The sequence below is a fragment of the Canis lupus genome, chromosome 1 (genome assembly GCF_003254725.2).
Source record: "Canis lupus dingo isolate Sandy chromosome 1, ASM325472v2, whole genome shotgun sequence".
Lineage (NCBI taxonomy): Eukaryota > Metazoa > Chordata > Mammalia > Carnivora > Canidae > Canis > Canis lupus.
In genome coordinates, this window is record NC_064243.1 from 103,504,121 (window position 1) to 103,530,789 (window position 26,669).

Sequence of the window (26,669 nt, forward strand, 5' to 3'; positions counted from 1 at the left end):
GGGAGCCCCAGCTGGGGGGAGGCGTTGCCATGACGACCGAGGGGCGGGGTTTCGGCTTAAAGGCGTCCCCCCTCCCTGAGACTCGGGACAAATGCCCCTCCCCCGGCACACGTGCGCACACCCACTCCGGGGGCTGGCTGGAGGGAGGGGGCATCCTCTGCGCGGTGCCCTGCCCCCACCGCCGGCCGGGGCCTGCTCCCACTGGGGTACCTGTGCAGGTCCCGGCAGCCCGCTGAGACTCCGCTCGGATCTCTGGGCTTCTGCCGGTGTCACTGCTTCATTGCACAAACTTTGTATTCAGGGCTGGGGGCCCAGTGGTGAACGGAGAGGCCTGGCGTCTCACTCTGCGGCTCTTCAAGTCTTGACTCTCTCTGGGCCTGGGTCACTGTGTCTGCCCGCGCTCTGTCCCTGTCCCAGGGGTCCTGGCTTCTATTTCTCTGTGTGTCTCTGCCTGTGCCTGTGGCCATGCTGTGACCCTCTCTGGGTCTTGGTGTCCCTCGGCTTCTCACCAGATGTCTCCATCGTCCCTGACTCTCTCCCTCTTCCTACCTCTGTCTCTGTGGCTCTCTCCCTGCCTCTCTCCATAGGGCAGTGACTGGGGGTCCCAGGAGCCCCCTCCCTCTGTGAGAATCTGTGTCTGTCGCCCCACCCCTTCACCCCTCTGGGTCCCCAGTCTGCGAGCCTCCTTGTCTTCGCCTCTTCCTCCTCCTCTGTGTCCAGCCCTCCCTCAGACCCACTGTCTGGCTCTGCCAGCGTGTCCCTCTGTCGCTGGAGATCTCTCGGGCTGTCTGAACTCATCTATTTCTCCCCCCAGCTCGCCCCCCATCTCTACCCCTTCTCACCCGCTCTGGCTGTGAACCTCTCCTCCCCCTCCCCCCACGTCCCTCTCTGGCTCTGGAAAGCCCCGTGCATCTCCGTCCCTCTGAACGTCGGCCCTGTCGGGCTCCGCTGTCCCCTCGGTCGCTCCGCCCGCGTCCCTCCCTCGGTCAGGTCGCTCTGCGACCCTCCCCCGACTGGCGAGCGCGCAGGGTTCCCAGCTCCCGGAGACCCGCTCTGTTGCCAAGGGCAACCACGGTCAGCCGGTGCTGCGGAGTGCGATGAATCCTGGGACTTGTAGTCTGAGCTTGCGGACTGCCTGTTGTGGCGACGCGGCCGCGAACTTCCTCTCCCGGCGCGCTCCGCGAGGCTGGCCGGGGTGCCGCGGCGCCGCCGGGGGAGCCGGCCCGCCACGCCTTCTCTGTTAATTTTGGGGGTCCGGGTCCAGCTTCCCGAAGCCGAGGGGGGCTGGGTGAGGGACTCTGACACTTCTCCAAACCCCTCAGATATGGGGTGCTCTTGCCTGCCAGCCACCTCCAGGTGTCCGCCCTGCCCAAGGGCGAATATGGGGTGGGAGGGGCCCTGGACACGGACCTGGGAATCCCACCTTGCTCTGCTTGACTGCTCTCCCCGCATCACCAACACATCACCCGCAGGTTCTAGAGCTCTCCTCTCTGGTGCCTTCCAGAAAGGCTTCACACATGAGGTGGGGGAGGGGAAGGGGGCGAGACGCCCTTGGAGGATGCAGGCATTGGTGTGAGTCTGAACTCTGGGGTGGACATTGCAGAGATGAAAAGGAGGCTTCTTGCCGATAGGAAGTGCATCTGTTCCAGCTAGCCCTTCCCTCTCTTCGGCGGGGGAGGGGAGGGGTTCCCTCCCTCCTTCGACATATCTCTTCCCAGTTGCTTTTGCGGATCTAAGTGCAGAACATGAGTTGCGTGACCCTGGGATGGTTGCAGATTTGTGTCTATGTATTTGTGGTTCTCCTCGAGCTGCAGAAACAAGCAACGGAACCTCCTGTGGGACAGAGCTTCTTTGCAGGAGGTAATGATTCCTTTGCTGTTTATAGAGGTCTTCTATGGACCAGTTGTGTCAGGGAGCTTAGAACTGAGGATAAGATGGAGCTGAGGGTGGGGGTGTAGGTAGGGTCTGATCCTGGAGGCCCAGAGTGAGGAGCTGCAGTATTACCTGTAGGCGGATATGGATATGAGCAGGTGGGGGGAGGGGTCACTGTCAGACCTGGGTGCTAGAAGCTTCCCCCTGGGGCCAGGGTGAGCAAGAGGTGAGCTAGTCAAGGAGGGGGCTGGAGAGCTAGTTCAGGACAAACAAAAGGATACCTGAGCTGGGTCAGGAGCCTGGACCAGGGGACAGTGAGGAAGGACAGACAGTGTCTAGTGAGCAACTGACAGAGCAGATGCAAAGAACCACTGCCTGGGTCCTCAACCCTGAGAGCCTGTTATGGAGATGGGGAACCTGAGAAGTTAATTTTGGGAGGAGATGTTGCACTCAAGTGTAGAGTATTTCTATAGAAACACTGTACAGTATTCACTGTATTTCTGAAGTGCTCTTGGGACTCCAAGGAGGGATAAATCTTATTCATTTTAATCCTAACTCTGTTCTCCTGGTGTGAGAGTAAATTGGGAGATCCAAAGGCCAAACTGGTCTTGGCCCCAGGCCCCCTCTCCCACCAGACCCAAGAATCCAGATCTTGCCCCCTCTCCTGGAGCCCTCCCCAGCAATAAAGCAAACACAGCTTTTCTTTCATCTTTATATTGATGTAAAAAAAAAAATTATGGATGTGGGAGTGAGGGAATGGACAAGTCCCAGCAGGGATTGATGGGAACCAAAAGCTCCAGGGAATTTAAAAAAAAATAAAATATATATTTATACATTTATATATATGATGTTATGCATGTGAGTCCCGAGAAGCAGGAAGCAGCTACAGGAAGCAACTAGCATGCAGAAACACACGTGTGTGTGTGTATGTGTGTGTGTGTGTACCACACTCGAGCAATGCAGTTCGAGCAATGCAGTTCGTTCCTCTGACTATGGCAACAGCAATCCCCACCCACCCACCCCCAAGAAAAAGACATTGAGAAAGAAACTTCTCCTTTTAGATAAGGGCCACCCAGTAAGTTTTGCCCTCATGACGGAAAAGGAAAAGATAAACAAACCCAGGCTGACGTTGCCTTTAAGGCCGGCAGTGGCCATCCTCTTCTCCCAGCAAAGGCAGTATATGCTGTTTTTAACACTGAGGCAGAAGAGCCACATCCCTGCCCCCCATAAATACTTCAGACAGTTGTCCTTAAGCCCATACAGTTCTTTGCCAGCCACTTTTTCAATAACCCAGAGAGCAGCTGGGATGGAAAGCATCCACCCTTTTCTTCCTTTATGATGGTCTCTGGGCAATGGATTTTTAGTAAGCTTAGCCAAAATCCTGGAGCCAGTCTCTGGCGAGGCTGGGTGCCAAGATAGGGCCCAGGGACCCAGGGTCTGTGCTTTAAGCCTCATGCCCACTGGAAATCATTGGCCTCCAGATTTTTTTTTTTTTTTAATCTTAAGGGGACATGTAATGTACACCCCCCTCCACCAGGAGAAATGGAGCCCATCCCTAGCTATCCATCCCCTCCCCCCAACACACACGTACACACCAGCTAAGGCACAAGCAGGGCGGGCTTGCATGCTTTGGCAATGAGACCCCTCGGGAGGCCCAGGGTATGAACAGCTGCAGAAAGGGGTGTGGGATGTGGAGCTCAGCACCTTCGGAGGCAGGGGGTGTGGGTAGGCAGTGGAGTAGGGGCAGAGAAGAAAGAAGTCTCAGAGCTCCCAAGGAAATCATAAAAGAGAAATTGGGACAGAGGTGGCCAGGAGACAGGCAGGTGAGAAAACAAACGAGGACCAGAAAAAGAAGCAAGGAACAGAAATAGGTAAAGACGGAGCAAGAGGAAACAGGAGAGTGGAGTAAAGAAACAGAAGGCGTCAAGACGAATCAGGAAGGAAATGAGAGAGGTAGGAGAGAGGTAGCCAGGAAGAAGAAATAAGAACTCAGGAAAGAAACCTCTGCCAACAAAAGGGAATCGAGAGCCTCCTTTGTGGGAGCCTCAAACCCTAACAAAAACCAGGCGGGCCGAGTACACCAGGTCAGCCACGTAAGCCAGCAGGTTGATGGCTGTCAGGATGGCCACAGCCAGGCGGCGGTCCCAGGTACACACGTAGTAGGTGTGCCTGTCGGCGCAGCTAACATCCCTCGACCGACGGGGCTGGCCACCATACTTCTCGTTGAACTGGTAGAGCGGCCAGAGGACCAGAGCCGTGGCATACAGCAGGACGGAGAGCAGGGCCAGGCCCGACAGGAAACTGGGGAAGGAGATGGGCAGCATGTTGGTGCAGTCCCCCAGGTTCAGTAGGATGGCCACAGCCGCCAGGATGAAACAGATGGAGTAGACGGCCACACACCACTCCAGGGCCGGCTGGTGCTGGTACAGGGAGGGGTTGCTGATGAAGGCGAAGATGATGCAGGCCACAAAGGTCTCCAGCACCTTGAGCAGGCCCGGCACGGTGGCCATGTAGCCGGTGATCTCTCCGGGACGGGCCCGGGTCCAGGCCACTTCGGTGGCATAAGCCACACAAGCGATGCAGGAGAAGGCAGTGGCGGCGATGGCATGGTCCCGGGAGCGGCCATGAGACAGGAACTGAACGTAGGTGGTGGGGTAGATGATGGAGGCCGACAGGCAGAAGAGGGCAGCGTAGCAGGCGTAGGTGATGGGGAAGTTTCTCCAGGACAGGGGGAAGCGGGACTGGAGGCCACCTAACTCGACTATTAGGATGATGAGGGTCACAGCGAAGCAGAAGCACCATGTGAACATGGACCAGTTGCCCATGGCCCCGGTCCAAGCACCCACACTGGCCACCAGGGAGAAGGCCACACAGGTGGACAGCAGCTGCAGCAGACGGAGGAGGCCCAGGGGCTGGGTCAGCGCCCGAGGGGACCCCACGATGGTTGGGGAGCCCAGGCCTGAGGATGACGACGTGGTGGTTGTGATGGTCGTGCGGGTCACCGTCACAGGCATGGCTGGGAAGAAGGGAAAGGAAGTGTCCTTAGAGGGCTCCGTATGTGGGAATCCAGGCTCTCCGCCCTTCCTGCCTCCTGGACAAAGTAACCCAGACTCTAGCTGGGAGGTACCCAGGGGGCCAACTTTTCAGTCTTCAAAGTGGGACAGTTGTGGGCCTATGGGGATGAGGTGGTCACCCAGGTCCCAGCCCCCTCCTTCCTCTGGACTCAGGTTTTCCACCTCCCATGTCAGAACCCCAGAGTCTAGGCTGCTTCTCTCCTTTCCTCTCTCTGCAACCCAGTGACTATAAAACCATCTATCTTTCTTCCCTGCCAGACACTCAAAGCTGCCCTCCCTCCCCCACGGACTCAGCCACCCAGCAAATCAAGACTCCCCTCTAAAACCTCCCCAACCCTGCTGCATCAGAATAAGAGCTCTGCTTCAGAGGGCTCCACCTCCTCCCTTTGGACACCCAGGCCTCTGCACCTATCTTCCTTCTTTCACAGGCATTTCCAATCTCCAGACATTCAAGAGTCCAACCTCCACATGTGAACATTCTCAGGGACCCACATGTAATCAGAGCTTCCAACCTCCCAGCCTGGGTCTGAGGAACTGGGTCTGAGGTCTCAGGAGCCCATCTTCTCACGCCCACCCCCAACCTCAGAGATCAAGAGCCCACGCCCTCAAATCTGAATCCCACTTGGGATTTGGGGCTGGTGCACTTCACCCAGGGACACTGAACTTCCACCTGCCTGTGCCCCCCCACCATGGAGTCCAATCTCCAAATTCCCTGACTTTCAAGAAACTCAGCGCTCCAGATTCTTAACTGTCCAGTGCCCCAGTCCCTTCCACTGAAATCTCCACGCCTCTCACGTCCAGTTAACATAGCTTCAGACCTCAGGACTCTGGGCCCTCAGCCTTGGGCACACCAGACACCTGTAGTCTGGGAAATCAGCTTCTTTCTTCTGTATCCTCTAGAACCTACACCTTCTGCCTCCTTGTCCTAAAGACCCTTAGGGATAGAGGGCCCAGCCTCTTCCGGACCAGGTGTCCAGATCCTCCCTAGGACATCTAATCTCAGCTGCCACTCCTAAAAAGCTCATAAGACCTGTTAGCCACAGGGGGGAAAAAAACTTCCTCCTTCCAGGGTCAGACACACAGGAGGGCAGTAAAAGAGGCTCTAACCTCGCCCCGCTGTCCCTGCAGAGACCCTGAGGACACAGGAGCCCAGTTCCTGGACACACTTCTTTCTCAGGTACAAAGGTGTCTGGGTCTCTTTCCTTGGAAACCAAACTCCCAGGTCCTTCTCTCAGGATCTAGGAGTCCAGGCCCCCAGGTGCTCCACCCAGACCCAAAAGTCTAGGTGGGAAGCTCCCTCCTCCCTCAGACCCAGGAGTCCCGACGCCAGCCTCTCCTCCCTCAGGCACGGGAGTCCAGGCTCACTCACCAGCGGTCTCTGCGGAGAACCCCGACGGAGAAAGATCCGGCTCCGGAGGTGGTGCAAGGCTGACCGGGAAAAGGCTAGTCGGAACACAGGAGGGCGGGAGAGAGTCAGCGCCGGGTCCAAGCCCGGCCCCGCCCCCCGGGACCCAGGCGACCAACCGCCCGCCGCGGGGGCTCGCCCAGGACGCTCGGCCTGGCCCTGCAGCCCCGGGCGCCGGGCCAGCCAGGGCGGGGACTTGGCGGCGCGTCGAGAGGGGTCCGGGAGGTGACCTCAGGGAAGCCCCGCCCCTTCTTCCTCCCCAGTCCCCAAGCTGCGGGGGCGGGAACGGAGGGCAGCTGGTGAAAGTGCACGCCCTGCGCGCAGGCCGGCGTGGGTGTGGGTGATCTTAACCCTGCCCCGGCCCGAGAAAGCCGCGGGCGGGAGGGCCCTGGGCGGTGGCTGCGGAGGCCGGCGGCCAGGCCCGGCGCGGCGTCTCCGTGCCTTATAAGGCTTCGAGTCGGCCCAGCCATCTGGAATGTGGTCCGGAAGGCGGTGCTGGGACCTCCGGGATGGCCCGCCCCCCTCGTGGATTTAGGAGACGGGGGGGGGGGGGGGGGCAACCTAGGAGGACCTGAATTTCTAGGTCCTTCAAAAATGTGGCTTCTGGGTCCCTAGAGCGGGGCCTGGGAGCCTGTACCCCAAGAGGGTCTCTGAGAGCGAGCGGCTCCCGCGGTTTGCCTAGAGGAACACCCCCACCCCCACCCCAAGCCGGAAACTACGGTGTCGGAATCCAGTGCAAAGGCTAGTAGCCACACCTCCCACCACCCCTCGGAAGTCAGGTGTCTCGGCGGGGGCTGGCCACCTGGGAGGGGGAGGCGGGAGTCGGCCGCCTCCCGCCCCCACCCCCCAACGCCCTTCGAAAACCCGTTAGGAGGAAGTCAGGACCAGCCTACACTCGCACACTGTAGAAAGCGGGTACTGCCGGTCCCGAGCACGGAAGGGGTAAGAACGCGAGTCACAATTCCAGAAGTGCCCCAAGGAAGGAGGTGGGCTGCGCTGCGCCCGCCCGGAGGGGAGGGGCCCGGCTCCACCCGCCCGGCTTCCAGCCGCCGCCTGAGGTCAGAACTCAGGAATGCACCGCCGAAGACTGCCAAGGAGAGGAAACACCCCTTCGGCTTCCCTGCGCAGCTAAGGGCTCCCCCCCGGCCACGCCCCATCGTCTCTCGCCACCTCCAGGCCGAACACCACACCCCATCACTCAGACTGAGAATCGCGTCCCTAAACCCCAACCTCCGCTACCGGCAACCCTAGGACGCTGGCCTCAGCCTTGGCTTCTCTCGGCCTTAGGATATCAGCTTCCCTGAGCCGTCCTCGCTTTAGGGAACACGATGCTGGGTCTCAGCCAGGCCCAGAGTTCGAATTTTGTCCCCAGAATGGAGGGGTGGGGACCGGGGAAGGGTACTCTCTTTCCCAAACCCAAACTCCTCCCCTCCTGGATACCTTGTCATACTGGGTATCAGCCCCCTTCAACCAGGGCACATAGGAGTCCCCATCCCTCTTGGCTCTCAGATCTAGGAGCCCAGGCCGCAGCCCCTCTTCCCTGAGACTTGGGAGTCCAGACCCCAGCCCCTCCTCCCTCGGACCCCAGCCCCTCCTCCCAGGTCCCGGACTCAGGGCCCCCAGCCCCTCCTCCCTCAGACCCAGGAGTCCAGGCCCCCAGCCTCATCCCTCAGACCCAGGAGTCCAGCAACCCCCCGTCCCGCCTCCTCCCTCAGACCCAGGAGTCTGGGCCCCCGTTCCTTTCTCTTTCAGATGGATGACCTGTATGAGTGCACGTCTCAAGCACTCTCCTCTCCAGAACCCGAGTCCTGATCCATGCCCAGTCTTTCTAGAGATTCAGACATTCGGGACCCCACCCCTCTCCTCCCCCTGCGCCCAGGAATCCTGACTGCAGCTTCCGCGCCGGGGGGTCCCCGCAGGCAGCCTCACCTCTTCGGCTGTGGCGGCTGCTGCAGAGCAGAGGCGGCAGCTGCAGACTGGGTTTGCTTACTGGGTGGGGTTGGCGGGCTGGGGTGGGGGCGGGGGCGGGGGCGGGGCCGGGGACCCGGCCGGAGCGCGGGGTTTCGGGCTGAGACTCCCTGGACCAGGGGTATCCCAGCCCCACCCCCGAGGCGGGGCCGATGAATGACCACGCCCCTCCCGGGGAGAAACGGACCTAGGCTCTTCTGCCCAGCCGGCGGTGGGGGTGGAAGGCTGAGGTCACTGTTGCCGTGGTGACAAAACAGGAAGACACAACAGCTGGCGGTGTGGGGGCTCCTGGGGGCTGCCCTCCCCGACTCGGCCCCAGCGCAGTCTCCAGGCGAGGCCCAGGAAGGCCGTTGCCACGGCAACCCGTCTGTTTAGCATCTGTTTAGGACAGAGCCCCCAGCCCAGGTCTCCACCCCAGTCTCACCTCACTCAATTCTTCCTCTCCCTTCCGGCCCCCTCCCCTCCCCGTCCGCTCCAGCCCCACTCTTCCAGGATGGATGCAAGCTTGGACCTCTGGGTGGCAGCAGGGTGGGAGACCAGGCCTCTCAGTTTAATGGGGTCTGTGGGCTAAGGTCTCTCTGTCTCTTGGGTCTCGGAAAGGGGTAATAGTTGAGGCTGCCGATCCCTAGGCTCTAAGAGGTTTGTGGGCTGAGGTCCCGGACTCTTGGGTCCCCAAATCCTCATTTACACTGGGATTTGCGGTGTTAGGGATCGGTGGGCAGGACTCCCAGGTCCCAGATGTCACCGTCGGTGGGGCCAGGGGCAGGGGCAGGGCTGTCGTTAGACGCCTGGATCTAGGGCAGTGGGAGTCGGAGGCACGGACTCCCAAGTTCCAAATAACGCCTAGGCTGCGGGCCCAGGCTCTTGGCGCAAAGAGCGATCAAAGCGCAGACTCCTGGGTTTTCATCCGCTCAGATGTGATTGCAAGCCGAGCCGCCTCGGTCTGGAACGGAGAGATATTTTTGGCCTGCATTCCTGGCTCCCGGATAGAGGGAGGGGCTCAGAAGCTCCTGAGGACAGGGCTGGGGGGCAGGGGGGCGTCAGATTCCAGGTTTCTGCAAGAAGAGAGGGGCCCAAGGAGCGGGTCTGCCCGAGGCCCAGAACAGGGAGGGGCTGCGGGGTCCCTTCTCAGGGCCGCTCTGGAGCCCTAAACTGATCGACGGCGTCAAGAAGCAAGCAGAAGTGAAGGTCGGGAAGCCTGCCCGGGGTAGGGGCGGGGACCGGGACGCCTGGGTCCCTCCCTGCCGGCCGTGCTCACTCACCGCGCTCTGCAGTCGTTCCTGGCGAGGCCTTGCTCTCGGCTGCCTCTGGGCGGGGCCTGGTGGCGGCTGCGGATGCTCCGCGACGCTGAGCTAACCGGGCGCTGCTGCCGCTGGGTGCCTCCCAGGAAGACAACTAAGGAGGCTTTGAGCCTCAGCCCTACGGTGGAAGACGCGCGCGTCGCGACGGAGTAGGGTGGTCTGATGGGGTCCGTGAGCCGGGTCTACCAGGCTGCGTGCCCTACGGAGGTGGGAGGGGCTGGGGGGCCTGGAAGCCGGGAGCTAGGCAGTATGGGGGGGTGGAAGAGGGATGAGGAGCGTGCATGCCCACTTTTGTGCCCTTGCAAAAGGGATAGGCACAGACCCTCTCAGCCACTCTGTGCTCTGCTTAGGGGAAGGGGTCTCCATGAGCCTGGCATCCCACCCTGCCTGCTGAGTCAGGACATGGAGCCAGTTGGAGGTTCTCCAGCGCGGTCCCCAGGTTCTATTCACACACTTCCTTGGCCCCCCAGTGCAGAGGCTTGTCTCTCCTGCTTCCTGCCATAGTCATCAAAGAGGTGACTACCCTCTCTGCCTGACCGCATCGTGGCACTCCTGAGATACCCCAAATAGTCCAGGGGTGGCCTTCACTCACACAATTTGCTCTCTGAGGGAAGTGTTTTCCTTGAGGCGCCAAAATCCCCAAACAGCAGAGTTCAGGGTAACAAAAAGGGGAAACAAATGTAAAGAATGAGTCATCGGGTGTGATCTTGAGAAGTGATACCTTGGGGTTCCTGGGTCTGTGTGATCTGGCACCTAGCATGTGAACCCGGTTCAGTGTTTACCCTACGCAGCACCCAAAACCAAGGATGTTGTCTTCAACCTGGCACCATAATGCAATCTCAAACAGGCTGTACCTCTGTTCTGTGAAGCTCGCTGCTTTGGGCTAATGGAGTTCGTGGGCCTGCCCACCGACTTCCTAATAAACGGAGTTTCTTGATCAGAAGCAATATTGTGTGGGTCAACATGACGGTGAATAGGGCCATTCAGTGGGTACACAGATGCTGCTGTTGGCAGGAGTGGGTAAGGCAAGGAAAGCAAATAACAACCCAGATTTAATTATTCCAGGGAGGAAAAAGTCATTGCTCAATTCATGATAGAGGGAGCCCAGCATAATTCTCAGGTGACCAGATATTTGGCTGATCTCCCTAGGAAACCTACCACACTGGGGGCTCACCAAGACAGGCCTTTATCAGTGACACAGCTGGCTAAACTTTGGTGAGGCAAATCCATGTATAGACTTTGCTCATGAGCCCATCGAGCCAGCACTGGGGAGGCTGATGGAGAGCCACAGTGAGGTCATCTGATCCACCAGATGGATTAACAGCATTCTCTATAATAGAGGCTTTTGGGGAGGAGTTCACCTGGATACAGATTATGGGCTGTTTTTCACTCCCACTGTGTCTGACACTGAATGTGTGGGGCTTTTTTTCACACCAACAACCAATCTATAACCCTCTAGACACCAACTACTGAGTGCCCAATGATTTTTTTTTAATTATATTTTTAAGTAATCTCTACATACAACACAGGGTTTGAACTCACAACCCCAAGATCAAGAGTTGTATATTCTACTGACTGAGCCAGCCAAGCACCCCAAAAATCTTCAAAACAGATTTAATTCTGTTTGAATCTGGGTACCCTCTTGACCTGAAGTTATGCAGTCATAACTTCAGTCCCACAAGACACCCCCCCCCATTCAGATTCCAGATCAAATCCCAGGTGTTCCATACTTGTGATCAACTGATCATAAATCAGGGTTTCCCATAACCCCCTTTTAAGGTTCCATAATTTGCTAGAGAGTGGCTTACAGAACTCAAGAAAGCACTTTTACGGAAATTCCCATAGTGGATGGTTGATTAAATCATTGGCTGTTGGTGATGAAGCTCAATCTCCTACCAGGAGGTCAGGGACTAAGGCTGAAAAGTCCGACCTTCCAACCACGGGATTGATTTCTCTGGCAACCACCCACCGTCCTGAGCCACCCAGGGGCTCACCAAGACTCATCTCATTAGCATAAACTCAGGTATGGTTGAAAGTGGCTTATGTTGAATAAAAAAGATTCTCCTCTAACCGTTGCCACTCAGGAATCACAAGGGTCTTAGGGAACTCTGTTTTATCAATATCACACAGATCTTTCCATACTCCGGGTCCATTTGAAATTTGCATTAATTCGTCAAGTATTTATGAGTGCCTTCTACGTGAGCATCAAGCAGGCTAAGGAATACCTCCTCTTGGAGATTTTATCTCATTTGTTGTGGCGAATGAGATGTAGTAACTTCATCTGGATGGCATATTCCCACTGTCCTCAGACTACCTGATTCTCAGTAATTTCCTTGAGGTGACGAGTTCCCCAATTTTCATGGTGTTTATCTCCCATGCCCTGGCATGTGTCTGTCTCAATAAGACCTACCGCGTATCGGTCTGCTCCTTCCTGCTTTTCAGGTTTTATCAGCATTACATCATAAACGTGGTTAACCAGAATGGAACCTATGGGGTATTAGAAGATCAAGGTTCTTGAAGAACAATCAGAGAATTAATGTGACCCCAGGGGAAGGTGTGACAGTACTACTATACACCTGTATTAGATTCCTAGGGCTGCAGTAACAACCATCACAATCTTGGTGACTCAGAACACAGAAATTTATTCTTTCACAGTCCTGGAGGCCAGAAGTCTGAAATCAAATTATCAGTGTGGCCTTACTCACTCTGAAGTTTCTTAGAATGGGTTCCTTGCTCCTTCCAGCTTTTTGTAACTGTGGGTTCCTTGTCTTGTGGCCTCATCACTCCAGGGTCTCCCCTCTGTTGTTATGTCACCTACTCTTCTCCTCTTCTGTCTCTGATCTTCCCGCCCCTCTTATTAGGATATTAGGACATTTACCATTGGCTTTAGGGCCCACCTGGATAACCCAGGATGATGTCCTCTCCCCAAGATCCCTAAGTTTATCATATCTTCTTAACTTGATAGGAACCCGCCTCAGCCCATCCTCTTTCCTTTGGGTATGACTGCATGGTCCATCATTTATTTTCTTTCTTTCTTTCTTTCTTTCTTTCTTTCTTTCTTTCTTTCTTTCTTTCTTTCTTTCTTTCTTTCTTTCTTTTCTTTCTCTTTAAGATTTTATTTATTTGAAAGAGAGAGAACACGCAGGTGCATACACAGGCAGGGGGAGGGGCAGAGGAAGAGGGAGAAGCCCACTCTGCTGGGCAGGGAGCCCGATGCAGGGCTCCATCCCAGGACCCTGAGATCATGACCTCAGCCAAAGGGAGATGCTTCACTGACTGAGCCACCCAGGGGTTCCTCCATGGTCCATCATTTCAATAACACTCTTGCCATGTTATGCATCTGACACTCCTTTGCCTTTCTGCCCCCCCTTCTTTTTAAAAGATTTATCTATTTGTTTATTTTATTTTATTATTATTTTTTAAAATTTATTTATTTATTTATTTATGATAGTCACACACAGAGAGAGAAAGAGAGAGAGAGAGAGAGGCAGAGACATAGGCAGAGGGAGAAGCAGGCTCCATGCACCGGGAGCCCGACGTGGGACTCGATCCCGGGTCTCCAGGATTGCACCGCTGCGCCACCCAGGGATCCCTATTTGTTTATTTTAGAGAGAGAGAAGGGGGAGATGCAGGTGAGGAGAGAGAGAGAGAGAATCTCAAGCAGACTCCCCACTGAGCTCAGAGCCCCACCCAGATCTGGCTGGATCTCACAATCCTGAGATCATGACCTGTGCTGAAATCAAGAGTTGGGACACTTAACCCCTACTCAGGCACCCCTGCCCTTCTGGTAAGGGGCCCTCTGGCCCCAGTCTGGGAGAAGAAAAAAGGCAGGTTGTTGTTTTGTATTTTTTCCCCCTGAGCTTGTCTCTAAGCAACTGGGCATTCCCAAAGAAAATCACCTTACAGATGGAGTGGTTCCACCGTGAATACATGATGGCTGAACTCCACTGCTCTCAACATTGCCCACAGTCCTGCTGCTATCATCTGGTCAACTCATTGTCATTTCCATGGTGACAAGTGCCCTATTTTTATCCTCTTCCACCTCAGACACACTTTCTGCCTCTAGCCCAACCCATTCTCAGCCTATGACCTGCCTCCTTTACTTGAGAGATGATAGAAGCCGGCCTCTGGGAAGCCCCTCAATCTCCTAAAACCACAGACCTGACTCTATTTCCAGGACTGCCTTCCTCTAGCAATTACTTCATGTCAATCCTTCTTAGCTGTGTGATTTTTAAATACATCCTTTTACTCATAGCCTTGCTATTCCTATTACTATTCTTCCTCTTTCTGGATAGTCTGTATCTCTTACTCAAAGAATTTTTCTCTGACCTTTCAAGAAATAATAGTTATTTTTAATTGTCCTAAAAATACATATAACATACTGTTAACTGTTACTGTTTAACCATCTTTTTTAAAAAGATTTTTATTTGGGATCCCTGGGTGGCGCAGCGGTTTGGCGCCTGCCTTTGGCCCAGGGCGTGATCCTGGAGACCCGGGATCAAATCCCACATCGGGCTCCCGGTACATGGAGCCTGCTTCTCCCTCTGCCTGTGTCTCTGCCTCTCTCTCTCTCTCTCTGTATCTGTCATAAATAAATAAAATATTAAAAAAAAAAAGATTTTTATTTGAGAGAGAGCACACAAATGCACGTGTGACAAAGCATGAAAGTGGGGGGAAGCAGAGGGAGTGGGAGAAGCAGACTCTTAGCCGAGCAGGAAGCCTGATGCAGGGCTCAATGCAGGGCTCGATCCCAGGACCCCAGGATCACAACCTGAGCTGAAAGCAGATGCTTAACTGACTGAGCCACCCAGGAGCCCCTTTTTAGACCATCTTTAAATGTACAGTTCAATGGAATTAATACGGCCACACTGTGACCGTGTGAAGACACAGGGAAGAGATGATGGTCTATGAGCCAAGCAAGAGGGACCTCAGAAAAAAACAACACTGAAGACACTTTTATCTGGGGTTTCTTTCTTTTTTCTTTTTCTTTTTTTTTTTTAAAGATTTTATTTATTTATTCATGACGGACAGAGAGAGGCAGAGACATAGGCAGAGGGACAAGCAGCCTCCATGCAAAGAGCCCGATGTGGGACTCAGTCCTGGGAGTCTGGGATCATGCCCTGAGCCAAAGGCAGATTCTCAACCACTGAGCCACCCAGACATCCCTGATCTGGGGTTTCTAACTTGCACAACTATGAGAAAATAAATTCTGTTTATTTCTGTAAATTCCGTAAATTTCTATATCACCCAGTCCATAGTGCTTTCTTAGGCAGCCCAAGCAAACTAATACAGTTTCCTACCATGTTGAACAATTTTGTGTTGTGTTTTGTTTTGTTTTGTTTTCAGTTTTTAACTTTCTGATCTCTCAAGTAACTGATGCTATTGGTAACTTCTTCCAACCCGAAACACTGTCCTCTAGGATCACATGGCACATCATTCTCCTGGTTTTCCTTCTGCTACATTGGGTCCCTTCTCTGACTCTCTTACAAGCTCATGGTCCTTTGAATAGTAGAGTTCCTCAAAATTCTTCCTTGAGCCCCTGCTCTTCTCATGACCCACTCTTGCCGGGGGATCCCATATACGCCTGGCTTTGGGTGGCACCAATGGGTAAATGACCCATGTACTAGTGAAGATACTAGATCAGCAAAGGCAAAATATCAGTAACTGGAAACCAGGGCTGACCAATAAAATAATAATAATAATAATAATATGAGCCATGTGTGCAATTTAAAATTTTCTAGTAGCCACATTAAAATGATGTAGAGGGCAGCCAGGTGGCTTAGTGGTTTGGTGCTGCCTGCTGCCCAGGCCCTGATCCTGGAGACCTGGGATCGAGTCCCACGTCCAGCTCCCTGCATGGAACCTGCTTCTCCCTCTGCTTGTGTCTCTGCCTCTCTCTCTCCGTGTCTCTCATGAATAAATAAATAAAATCTTAAAAAAATAATAAAATAAAATAAAATGATGTAGAAGGAAAGGGTTAATTAAAAAAAGATTTTATATACTTATTCATGAAAGACACAGAGGGAGGCAGAGACATAGGCAGAGGGAGAGAAGCAGGCTCCCTATGGTGAACTGGATGCGGGACTTGATCCCAGCACCCTGGGATCACCACCCGAGCCCAAGGTAGATGCTCAACCACTGAGCTACCCAGGCATCCTGGAAACGGTTAATTTTAACAACATATTTTATTTAATCTAATACATCAAAAATTTCAAGGTGTGACACTAGCCACACATGTCCAGTGTTCCATAGCCCCATGTGGCTAATGGCTACCGTATTAGACAAGGCAGGCCAAGGCAAGGTAATGATACAGTTCTCTCCCTTGTAGCAGTCCAAGAGTTAGCAATCCAAGGTTGATATGATACTTCCATGGTCTCAAGGAACCATTCTCCCTTGTTGCTTTGTCATCTTCAACAGGACTTCTGCCTGGGATCCAGCATGTGATCCAGATCATACCACTATGTTGGCATCGCCTCCAGGAGGAAGAGGGGAAGAGAGAGAGGTTGGCATGATTCCTTCTTTTTGATGGTGTAATCCTGAAATTATACACATCCCATTGTCCAGAGCTTAGCTGCATGATCACGCAAAGCTGTAAAGGAGACTGGGGGATCTAGTCTTCGGTTGGGGAAAACTGAAGAGAGATATGTTGAGATATCTCTATGTCGAGATAAACCTTCTATTACAGAGGAAAGAAACTGGGAGAAACTCCTGGTCACCTCTGCTATGACTCACAGGGATAGACCATAACCCAGATCTCTCCTCCAAGCTCCAGATGTATGTATCCAGGCACTTGCTGTGCCTCCACTTGGATGACACAAAAGTCCAAATGAACTGATGACCTTTGCTCTAGGACTTTGTCATTCCCAATGCAGCACACACCATCAGTGAGTATCACCAGCCCTCATCCAGTTGCACAAGCCAGAATGCTAAGTCATCACTGATAGTCTCAAGTCCTGCATCCAGGACACCATCAAGTCCTGTCACCTATCATGTTTGCTTCCTGTATTCCCTCTCCAACTCATCAGCATCTACATATCTCTGTACTAGTCACATATTGCTGGGTAATGTATTTCCCCAGAACTCAGTGGGGATTGGATTTTTTTTAATAGTTTTTTTTTTTTTTTTTTAAGAGAGAGAGGTGGGGAAGGGCAGAGGGGGAGAGAGAGAGAGAGAGAGAGAGAGAGAGAGAGATAATCTCAAGCAGACTGCATGCCCAGTGTGGAGCCCGATGTGGGGCTCAATTGACCCCCAAGTCAAGAGTCAGGTGCTTAACTGACTGAGCTCCAGGTGTTCCAAAACTCAGTGTTTTTTGTTTTTGTTTTGTTTTTTTAGATTTTTAAAAAAGATTCTATTTATTTATTCATGAGAGACACACACACACACACACACAGGCAGAGACATGGGCAGAGGGAGAAGCAGGCTCCCTGCAGGGAGCCCACTGTGGGACTTGATCCCAAGACATGAGACTTTGAGACTCTGGGATCACGCCCTGAGTCAAAGGCAGATGCTCATCCACAGAGCCACCCAGTCATCCCTTTTTTAAAACATTTTATTTATTTATTTGACAGAGAGAGAGAGAGTAAGAGCACGCTCACAAGAAGGGGCAGAGGGAGAAGCATACTCCCGGATGAGCAGGGAGCCTGATGCTCCACTTAATCCCAGGACCTGGGATCATGACCTGAGCCAAAGGCAGACACCTAACCAAATGAGCCATGCAGGTGCTCCAAAACTCAGTGTTTTAAAGGAAGGAAATTCTGACACATGCTTACAACACAGATGAACCTGGAGGACATTATACTGCATGAAACAAGCCAGACACAAAAGGACAGATACTGTATGACTCCACTTATATGCAAGACCTCCCATATTAAAACCTATGGATACAGAAAGTAGAATAGTAATTACTAGGGGCTAGTGGCAGGGAGAAATGGGAGCTAGTGTTTAAGTGATACAGAGTTTTAGTGTGGGTTGTTGAGAAAGTGCTGGAAATGTATAGTGATGATGGTTGCACAATAATGAGAATGCAGGGGTGCCTGGCTGGCTCAGTCCGAAGAGCGCTTAACTCTTGATTCTGGGGTTGTGAGTTTGAGCCCCACGTTGGGTGTAGAGATTACTTACATAAATAAACTTAAAAAAAAAAAAACAAGACTTACTTATGAAGCCAAATAATTGGGTGAGTGTGGTGTTGGCACAAATCTAGATAAATAGAACAATGGAACAGACCAGAACAATGGAACAAACCAGAACATTCAGAATAGAACAGAAGAAAATGGAAGAGGAAGCACTCCGAACTTCCTTTTTTTTTTTTCTTTTTAAGGAATGTTTGAGTATTGCTGTATGATTTGTAAGAAATCTATAATTAGTCCAATGATCAAATATATATTCCTCATATCATCCACATTTCCGGGATCACAGCTCCTGAAACCCTTGGGATTTCCTGTGAGAAGGATTGATAATTGTGTCTTTTGTTGTGTTAAGGAGGTGAATTTTGGACTCCACCCAAGGGCAGGGGCTGGTGGCCAGGAGGACCAACCCAGTGATTAGACGGTTGGGACTTTCACTCCCCTGATCTCTGGCGTGGGGAGAAGCTGCAGATGGAATCAGCTAACAATGAGTTAGTCAGTCCTGCCTATTTAATGAAGCCTCAGCAAAATCTGAGAGGACTGGCTGGATTCTGAGAGCTTCATTTCGGTGACCTTCCGAGATGGTGACATGGGGATGTCTTGATAAAGTGGTGGCTTGAAAGCCCCGCGCCCTTTCCTCACACCTGGTCCTATGTATCTCTTCCATCTAGCTACTGATAAATATCCTTTATCATATCCTTTAAACCTACGTGTTCCCCTGACTTCTGTGAGCTGCTCAAGCAATTTAAAAGAACCTCAGGATGGGATCCCTGGGTGGCACAGCGGTTTGGCGCCTGCCTCTGGCCCAGGGCACGATCCTGGAGACCCGGGATCGAATCCCACATCAGGCTCCTGGTGCATGGAGCCTGCTTCTCCCTCTGCCTGTGTCTCTGCCTCTCTCTCTCTCTCTCTCTGTGTGACTATCATAAATAAATAAAAATTAAAAAAATTAAAAAAAAAAAAAAAAAGAACCTCAGGAAAATATTGTTGGAACCTCCAATCCATAGCCATTGGTCAGAAGCACAGACAACAGGTTGGGTTTTGCAGCTGGCATGTGATGTGACGGTGGCGGTAGTCTTTGTGGATCTAACCTTTAATTTGGGATCTGGGGCACCTTGGTGGCTCCGTGGTTGAGCATCTGCCTTTGGCTCAGGTCATGATCTGGGGTCCTGGGATCAAGTCCCACATGGGGGTTCCCCCGCCCCCGCAGGGAGCCTGCTTCTCCCTCTATCTATGTCTCTGCCTCTCTCTGTGTCTCCTGTGAAGAAATAAATAAAATCTTAAAAAAAAAAAAAAAAAACAATTGGGGGGATCTGGTACTCTCTCTGGGTAAATAATGTCAGAATTGATTTGAATTCTTGGACAGTAGCTGGTGTCCAGGAATTGCTTGCTGTTGGGAGGGGGATCCCCTTCCACTTTGGAATAGGTCCGAGAACCCTTAAAGAGTTGGTGTCAGTAGAAGTATGGTTAATAGAATTACCCAAGTATCACTAGGATGGACTTTTGCCAGGTCCGCACTTGTTGGACTGGATTGGCCTAAAGGAATCCTCAAGGCTGACTGTCCCTAATGTTCTCCAGGCCTCGATGACGGGAAACCCACGCTCAGAAATACCACTCCGGAGTTCTCAGCATCTCTGGTTCTCAGACCATCTAGTGCCAAAGCCTACAAATGAAATTCTGCTTTCCTCAGAGAAATACCATCCAATAGAAATATAATGTGAGCCACAAATGTAATTTAAACATTTCTAGGGCGCCCGGGTAGCTCAGTGGTTGGGCATCTGCCTTCGGCTCAGATCATGATCCTGGGGTCCTGGGATCCAGTCCTGCATCAGGCTCCCCGCTCTGCGGGGAGCCTGCTTCTCCTTCTCTCAAAGCCCCTCCACCCGCCTTGTGCTTCCTCTCTCTCAAGTGAATAATGAAATCTTTAAAAAAGAAAAAAAGAAAAAGGGACACCTGCATGCCTCAGCGATTGAGCGTCTGCCTTCTGCTCAGGGAGTGATCCCAGAATCCGGGATCGAGTCCCTCATCTGGCTCCCTTCGAGGAGCCTGCTTCTCCCTCTGCTTATATCTCTGTCTCTGTCTCTCTCTCTCTCTCTCTCATGAATAAATAAATAAAATCTTTTAAAAAAAATTCTGGTAGCTACATTTTAAAAAGTAAAAAGACGGTAGCCTGGGTGGCTCAGTGGTTTAGTGCTGCCTTCAGACCTGGGGTGATCCTGGAGTCCCAGATCGAGTCCCACATCAAGCTGCCTGCGAGGATCCTGTTACTCCCTCTGCCTGTGTCTATGCCTCTCTGTGTGTCTCTCATGACAAATAAATAAAATCTTAAAAAAAACAAAAAGTAAAAAAAGTAAAAAGAGACAAGTAGGTTAACTTTAATAACTTGTTTAACTAATTATTAATGAGATGTTATTTACATATTATATTTATGTATATTTATATAATAAATATATAATATATTTATTAATTAATATATATTTATATATTATATTACTAATATATATATATATATATATATATTTTTTTTTAGTAATCTCTATACCCAACGTGGAGCTAGAACTCACAACCCCGAGATCAAGAGTCCCACACTTCACCGACTGAGCCACCCAGCTGCCCCTACATCATTTTTGGGGAAATATTTCCCAATACGACCTAGCTGTTGACCATGGTGATGATGCTGGCCTGTACTCCCTTCAAAATCCAGGGGCTAGGGTAGCCCCGGTGACGCAGTGGTTTAGTGCCGCCCGCAGCCTGGGGTGTGATCCTGGAGACCCAGGATTGAGTCCCACATCGGGCTTCCTGCATGGGGCCTGCTTCTCTCTCTGCCTGTGTCTCTGCCTCTCTCTCGCTCTCTCTGAATGAATAAATAAATAAATCTTAAAAAAAAAAAAATCCAGGGATCCCTGTGTGGTGCAGCGGTTTGGCGCCTGCCTTTGGCCCAGGGTGCGATCCTGGAGACCCGGGATCGAATCCCACGTCAGGCTCCCAGTGCATGGAGCCTGCTTCTCCCTCTGCCTATGTCTTTGCCTCTCTCTCTCTCTCTGTATGACTATCATAAATAAATAAAAAAAAATTTTAAAAAAAATCCAGGGGCTATTCTGCATTTAGAGCACTTCTCAATCTAGACGCTGAATTTTCTTTTTACTTTCTTTTTTTTTTTGTTATAGCACAACTTATAAATTTCAAATGGACAAAAAAATTAGTATCATTTACAGTATCTTAAGATAAATTGCATTTGAATGGGAGCGTCCTTTCTAGTACCTTGACATCTACCAGATGTGTCTAGAAAATGTACTACTGTGGAAAATGACTGCTCAAATCTAATGAGGGGAAGGGGAAGAGCCTGTGATTTCTTTTTTTGATTAATTGCTGTAACTGTCCTTTGGGTAGCTGAGGGAGTTTCATGTTTTCTTTAGACATTAGGCATGGGAGCTCTTGCAGGATAACTTTTTTTTTTTTTAGGGATAGAGGGCCCTTTATGTATTTATTCATGAGAGACACAGAGAGAGGGGGGAGCCCAATGAGGGACTTGATGCCAGGACTCCGGGATCACGACTTGAACCAAAGGTAGACGCTCAACCACTGAGCCACCCAGGTGCCCCTCTTGCAGGGCAACTTTGATGCTATATGAATTCTGCCATTTTGCTAGCACTGATATGGCTCTTGGGTCCACCACTTCATTAGAACTATTAACTCCATTCATATTCATTTTTGTTTCAAATCTTACAAAGTGAGGGATGTTTCTGGGTATTTAGGTCCACATTCTATTTTAAGGCTGTCTATTCGGTTTTCATAAATTGTCCAAGCCCATGGTGGCTGCCATCACAAGTCGCTCTCACCCTGGATGCTAAGGTTTCAGGGGAGATAGATGCTTCATATCTAGGTGGAATTCATAAAATAGCTATAAAAGTAAATCCATATGCCCAAGTTGTCCAAACATACTTAAAAGGTATCTAACCGGATCAAGTATCAGCTTTTTTTTTTTTTTTTTTTTTTTAAGATTTTATTCATGAGAGACACAGAGAGAGAGGCAGACACAGAGAGAGAGGCAGAGACACAGGCAAAGGGAGAAGCAGGCTCTATGCAGGGAGCCTGATGTGGGACTCCATCCCGGTCACTGGGATCACGACCTGAGCCAAAGGCAGACACTTAACCCATGAGCCACCCAGGTGTCCCAAATATCAGTTTTTAGACTAAATTAAATATCAATAAAATGTTCAATACAGTTCTTTAGCCCCACTGGCCACATTTCAAGACACTCAGTATGGTTATCATTTATCATATATATATATCATATATCATATATCATAGTTCATCCTTAGTTTCTTTCTTTCTTTTTTCTTTAAGATTTTATTTATTTATTCATGAGAGACACACACACAGAGAGGCAGAGGCACAGGCAGAGGGAGAGAAGTAAGCTCCCTGCAGGAACCTGATGTGGGACTCCATTCAGGACCCCAGGACCACAACCCTAGGCAAGGCAGATGCTCAACTACTAAGCCACCCAGGCATCCCTCATCCTTAGTTTCTTATGCTCAGAGTGGAACTCCCAGTTTTTTGGAGTGTGCCAGCTTAAATGAACAGATTCCAGCAGCATTTTCAAAAATAATATATTGTGACCAGGTGGAATTTACCCTAGAAATGCAATATATAAGGGCTGAATATAGAAATGGCTAATATTGGGGATGCCTGGGTGGCTCAGTGGTTGAGCATCTACCTTTGGCTCAGGGCGTGATCCCAGTCCTGGGATGGAGTCCCACATGGGGCTCCCTGCGAGGAGCCTGCTTCTCCCTCTGTCTGTGTCTCTGCTTCTCTCTGTGTCTCTCAGGAATGCATAAATAAAATCTTAAAAAAAAAAAAAAAGAGGGCAGCTCGGGTGGCCCAGTGGTTTGGCGCCGCCTTTGGCCCAGGGCGTGATCCCCGGGACCCGGGATCGAGTCCCACGTTGGGCTCCCTGCATGGAGCCTGCTTCTCCCTCTGCCTGTCTCTCTCTCTCTCTCTCTCTCTATCATGAATAAATAAATAAAATATTTTTTTAAAAAGTATCAGCATTTCTTAAAAAAAAAAAAAAGAAATGGCTAATATTGGGGCACCTGGGTGGCTCAGTCGGTGAAGTGTCTGCCTTCAGCTCAGGTCACGATCTCAGGGTCCCGGGATCAAGCCCTGTGTCTGCTCCCTGCTCAGTGGAAAGTCTGCTTCTCCCTCTTTCTCTCCATCTGTGATCTCTCTCATTCTCACTCCCTCTCAAATAAATAAAAATAAAAAATCATAAGAAAAAAAAAGAAATGATTAAAATTCAGAAACCATTAATGGGATCACATTAGCAGAGCCAAGTAGGAAAAAAATCATATAATGATCTCATGCATGCAAAAAGAATATTTGGCAAAACTGAATATCTATTAGTGCTTTAAAAAAAACCTGAAACACTCAATATATAGGAAGTTATAGTTGTCAAAGCTGTTAGACCCCTGTAGCCCTCCAAGGCTGCTGCTCTGTGAAGGGATTTCCCTGGTGTCTGGTGTCAGGACGGATGTCTACTGCCCCTACTTCTCAGAGTGCTCTTTGAAGGATGTCAGCCTATATAAACACTATAGACAATGCCAGATATTTGGAGGGCTTTCCAGTATCTAAACCTCCACTTTTTTTTGGAAGCAGATCGTCACTGTAGGTACAGTGGTGGGGGCTGATGCCTGATTTTTTAGGAAGCCTAGGGGAGCCAGACCTGCCTTCCTCCTGTTCTCCTCACCCCCTAGATTCTATTCTATCATTAATTTTGGGACTCTGATTAGGCAGGAAAAGAGGCAAGGACAGGGAAATTCAGAGTGTAGGGGGAAGGGGAGCAGGCATCATTCATTGGGCAAGTGTGGAGAGGAGGAAATGTCCAGTGGGGATGGTGGTCGGTGGCAGCCTCCCAGCCCGCTGTGGTTACACATGACTTTAGGGACACTCTGCTATCTGTTCTTGGCTTCCCACCAAATTCCTAAGCCTGATTGTCTAGGCTTCCCATGCATGATACGATTTACTCAGGGTCCTTCCCATAAATTCCTCCTCTGCTTCTTAGATTCAGTAGAAACGTCATTTGCAAACCAGAACCTCAGTAGGCAGGACCTCCCAGTGCCTGCCTGCAGAAGACCCTCAGAAATTACCCTTCATGGGATCTGAAAGATGTCATGCCCACGAGACCGATTTTCCTTTTCCTCTGTAATGCAGATTGGATTAACAGATGGTGACTTTCATCCTCTTTAAGTAAAACAGACTGGAGTCTTCTGTTTTTAAGACGTAGGCTGCATTTGTTGGGAGGGGGTGGTGAGGAAGGAAATCTATTTGATTTGTAAAACTCTTCTGCTAAAAGTTCTTATCAAATGGGAAATAAATCAAGTCCCCAGCTATAGGGGATTGGTGGTACCTCCAGACAATGCAACAATGTGTATATCTTTAAAAAAATGAATTAGAAGAGCTCTGTTTACCTAAATGGAAAATTTTCCAAAAAAAAAAAAAAAAAAAAAGAAAGAAAGAAAAAATTTTCCGGGGTATGGACTTAATGAGGAAGGCAAGATGCAGAACGGAACAGTATAAGAGAATTTAACCTTTCGTGTGCGAATATGTAAAAATAAGAATAGGTCCATCTATTTGGTGATGTTTGTTTAAACACCAGAGGATACAGAAGAGATCCCTAAAAGCAATGGCCTGAAGAGCGGGCAGAAAGTGAGATGTGGGCTACAGGGGTGGAAATGGAGCTCCTTCCTGAGTATGGATAAATTTTATTTTTATTTATTTATTCATGAGAAACACAGAGAGAGAAGCAAAGATATAGGTAGAGGGAGAAGCAGGCTCCCTGCGGGGAGCCCGATGGAGGATTCCATCCCAGTACCCCAGGATCACAACCTGACCCAAAGGCAGCCGCTCAACCACTGAGCCACCCAGGAGTCCCTAAATTTTCCATTTTAAACATATTAGCCGATCATTTGAAATTATATCCAAGAGTAGATTATAGGACTCAATGCATGTGAAATGCTCACAAGGATGGTTCCACATTAATACATGCTAATTATGGCACAGCACATAACATATACTAATATTGTATAAAATATGTTGTGGAAAGTTCTGGAAAGATACGGAAGAAATCGGGTCAGACCAGAGGGACAGGAGAACCAAGCAACCGGCACTCGGGCAGGGGTGAGAAACTTATTTTTCACTCTCTACCCCTTTTCTGTACTTTCTGAATCCCCTGCTGTGGTAAATACGTGACCAAGTCAAAACACGTCAGTACGCATGCATTTTAACGGGCTATTTTTAATCTGCCAGGCAAGGAGCCTTATGATGATAAATGAATACAGAAGCCTTTTTCTTACTGCGCTCCTTTTCTCAGATTAAAATAGTGGGGATCAAACACACTGTTGGAAGATTTGGAGGCCAGGGCTGATTGATCCCAGTGTCGGTGACCTGCAGACATGGGACGCATGCCCTACCTGTTCCTGCTCGGCTGTGGGGTGCCAGAGCTCTGTGAGGCTGCGGCCACCTGGCCCAGTTAACCTCTGCATGCCCTAGGGGGCCTAGCATGGGGTCCCCGGAGTCAATAAAAATATCTCATTTTGGGTCAGCGAGGGCCGAACCTTGGCTTCCACCTTTGTCGTCTCTAAATCTGCGGTTAAAAGGCGCAGTTCAGTCAAACTCACAAAAACAACTCCAGATGGCCTGTGGGGCTGGGCCCTGCGGGCGCATCCGTCGTAGGCCGCCCTCTAGGGGACTGCAAGGGTGGAATGCATTCATCCTGGATTTGGAAGAGGAGCTTTTTCCTTCTCATTTATTCCAAGGAACACAGGGGACTCGGCTAGTGAACAAGACACAAGGTCCTCACTGCTCAGTGCACACATCGGAGGGAGACACGGTGAACATGCAAACACCGTCACCTGCAGTTTCTGCCTAGCAAAATAAGACACGTGGAGGATGTTGAGGGTCTGTCTTAGGTGGAGTGGTCACAGAGGACCTTAGCCGGGGGTGACACTTGAGTTCAGTGCTCAAGGACGAGGGGCAGCTGCCTCCCAAAGATTGGAGGAAGACAGCCCATTCCAGAGCAGGTGCAGATGCCCTGAGGGAGATGGAAGAGCCGGAGGGTGAAGCGGCTGAATCTAGAGTGACAGAGGAGCTGGTGGGAGGGAGGCCGATAACGTGGTATTCTCACAGATGGATGAAACACAGACACACACAGAAAGTCACTTGGCTTACGAACAAACACATACCGCATTGCAGTGGAGAAAGCATGGCTTTTTTTTTTTTTTTTTTTTTTTTTGAGTTTTGCTGAGCCAATGCCCCTTGAATGGATTCAGACCAAGTCTCCCCAAAAAGATGCCACTTTGGCATGTAGACTATTTGGAGCTGAAGCCAATCCAGACCCTGCAGGCTCAAGAGAAACTTGGCTCTCCCTTAACTCCCTAGAAGACTCTACATTGGGGGTCTTTTCCAGAATTAGAGCTATTCCCTGAGATAAGTTTTATCTGAGCGCCCCGTCTGTACAGCGGGGCAAACATTGACTTACCAAATCCGTGTTCTCCTTGCCCTGCTCCCCTCTGAAGCCCCAGCCCCCATCCCACTGCTTAGCTCAGGCTGGCACCGGTGCCTTGTCTTACCTTTCTGTCTTGGAACTTCTTGTGTCGGTGGGGATCCTGTATGCACAAAATTAAATTTGATTTTCTCCTCTGAATCTGTCTTGTATCAGTTGGATTCTTAGACCAGCCAAAAAAATCCTCTGAAGGGTAGAGGAGAATTGATCCTCCCAAAGAATCCCCACCCATGCCATACCCTCAAATAAATTTCCAGAGGGATGGCTCAGGTCATGATCCTGGGGTCCTGGAATCAAACCTCACATCCAGCTTAGCATGGAGCCTGCTTCCCCCTCTTCCTCTACCTGCCGCTCCCCCTAGTTGTT

The 26,669-nt window shown here is 50.8% G+C and overlaps 1 protein-coding gene across 4 annotated transcripts; it reads right to left on the reverse strand.

Moving 5' to 3' along the window:
- Positions 1-2,570: 2,570 nt before the first annotated feature.
- Positions 2,571-9,786, reverse strand: MYADM (myeloid associated differentiation marker). 4 transcript variants are annotated; one of them, XM_025424026.3, is made up of 3 exons: positions 9,582-9,786; positions 6,316-6,389; positions 2,571-4,888 (listed from the first exon to the last, which is right to left on the reverse strand). In XM_025424026.3, the coding sequence occupies exon 3, from the start codon at positions 4,884-4,886 to the stop codon at positions 3,918-3,920; it is 969 nt and encodes a 322-aa protein (XP_025279811.1). In that variant the 5' UTR covers positions 4,887-4,888; positions 6,316-6,389; positions 9,582-9,786; the 3' UTR covers positions 2,571-3,917. The 4 variants fall into 4 exon arrangements, with proteins under 4 accessions (XP_025279811.1, XP_025279810.1, XP_048962771.1 ...); XM_025424025.3 differs by lacking the exon at positions 9,582-9,786 and adding an exon at positions 8,281-8,387; XM_049106814.1 differs by lacking the exon at positions 9,582-9,786 and adding an exon at positions 8,113-8,135.
- Between the last annotated feature and the right edge of the window lie 16,883 nt (positions 9,787-26,669).

Coding starts and splice junctions, on each gene's coding strand:
- MYADM (XM_025424026.3), bottom strand. CDS start 4,886: ATGCCTGTGACGGTGACCCGCACGACCATCACAACCACCACGTCGTCA.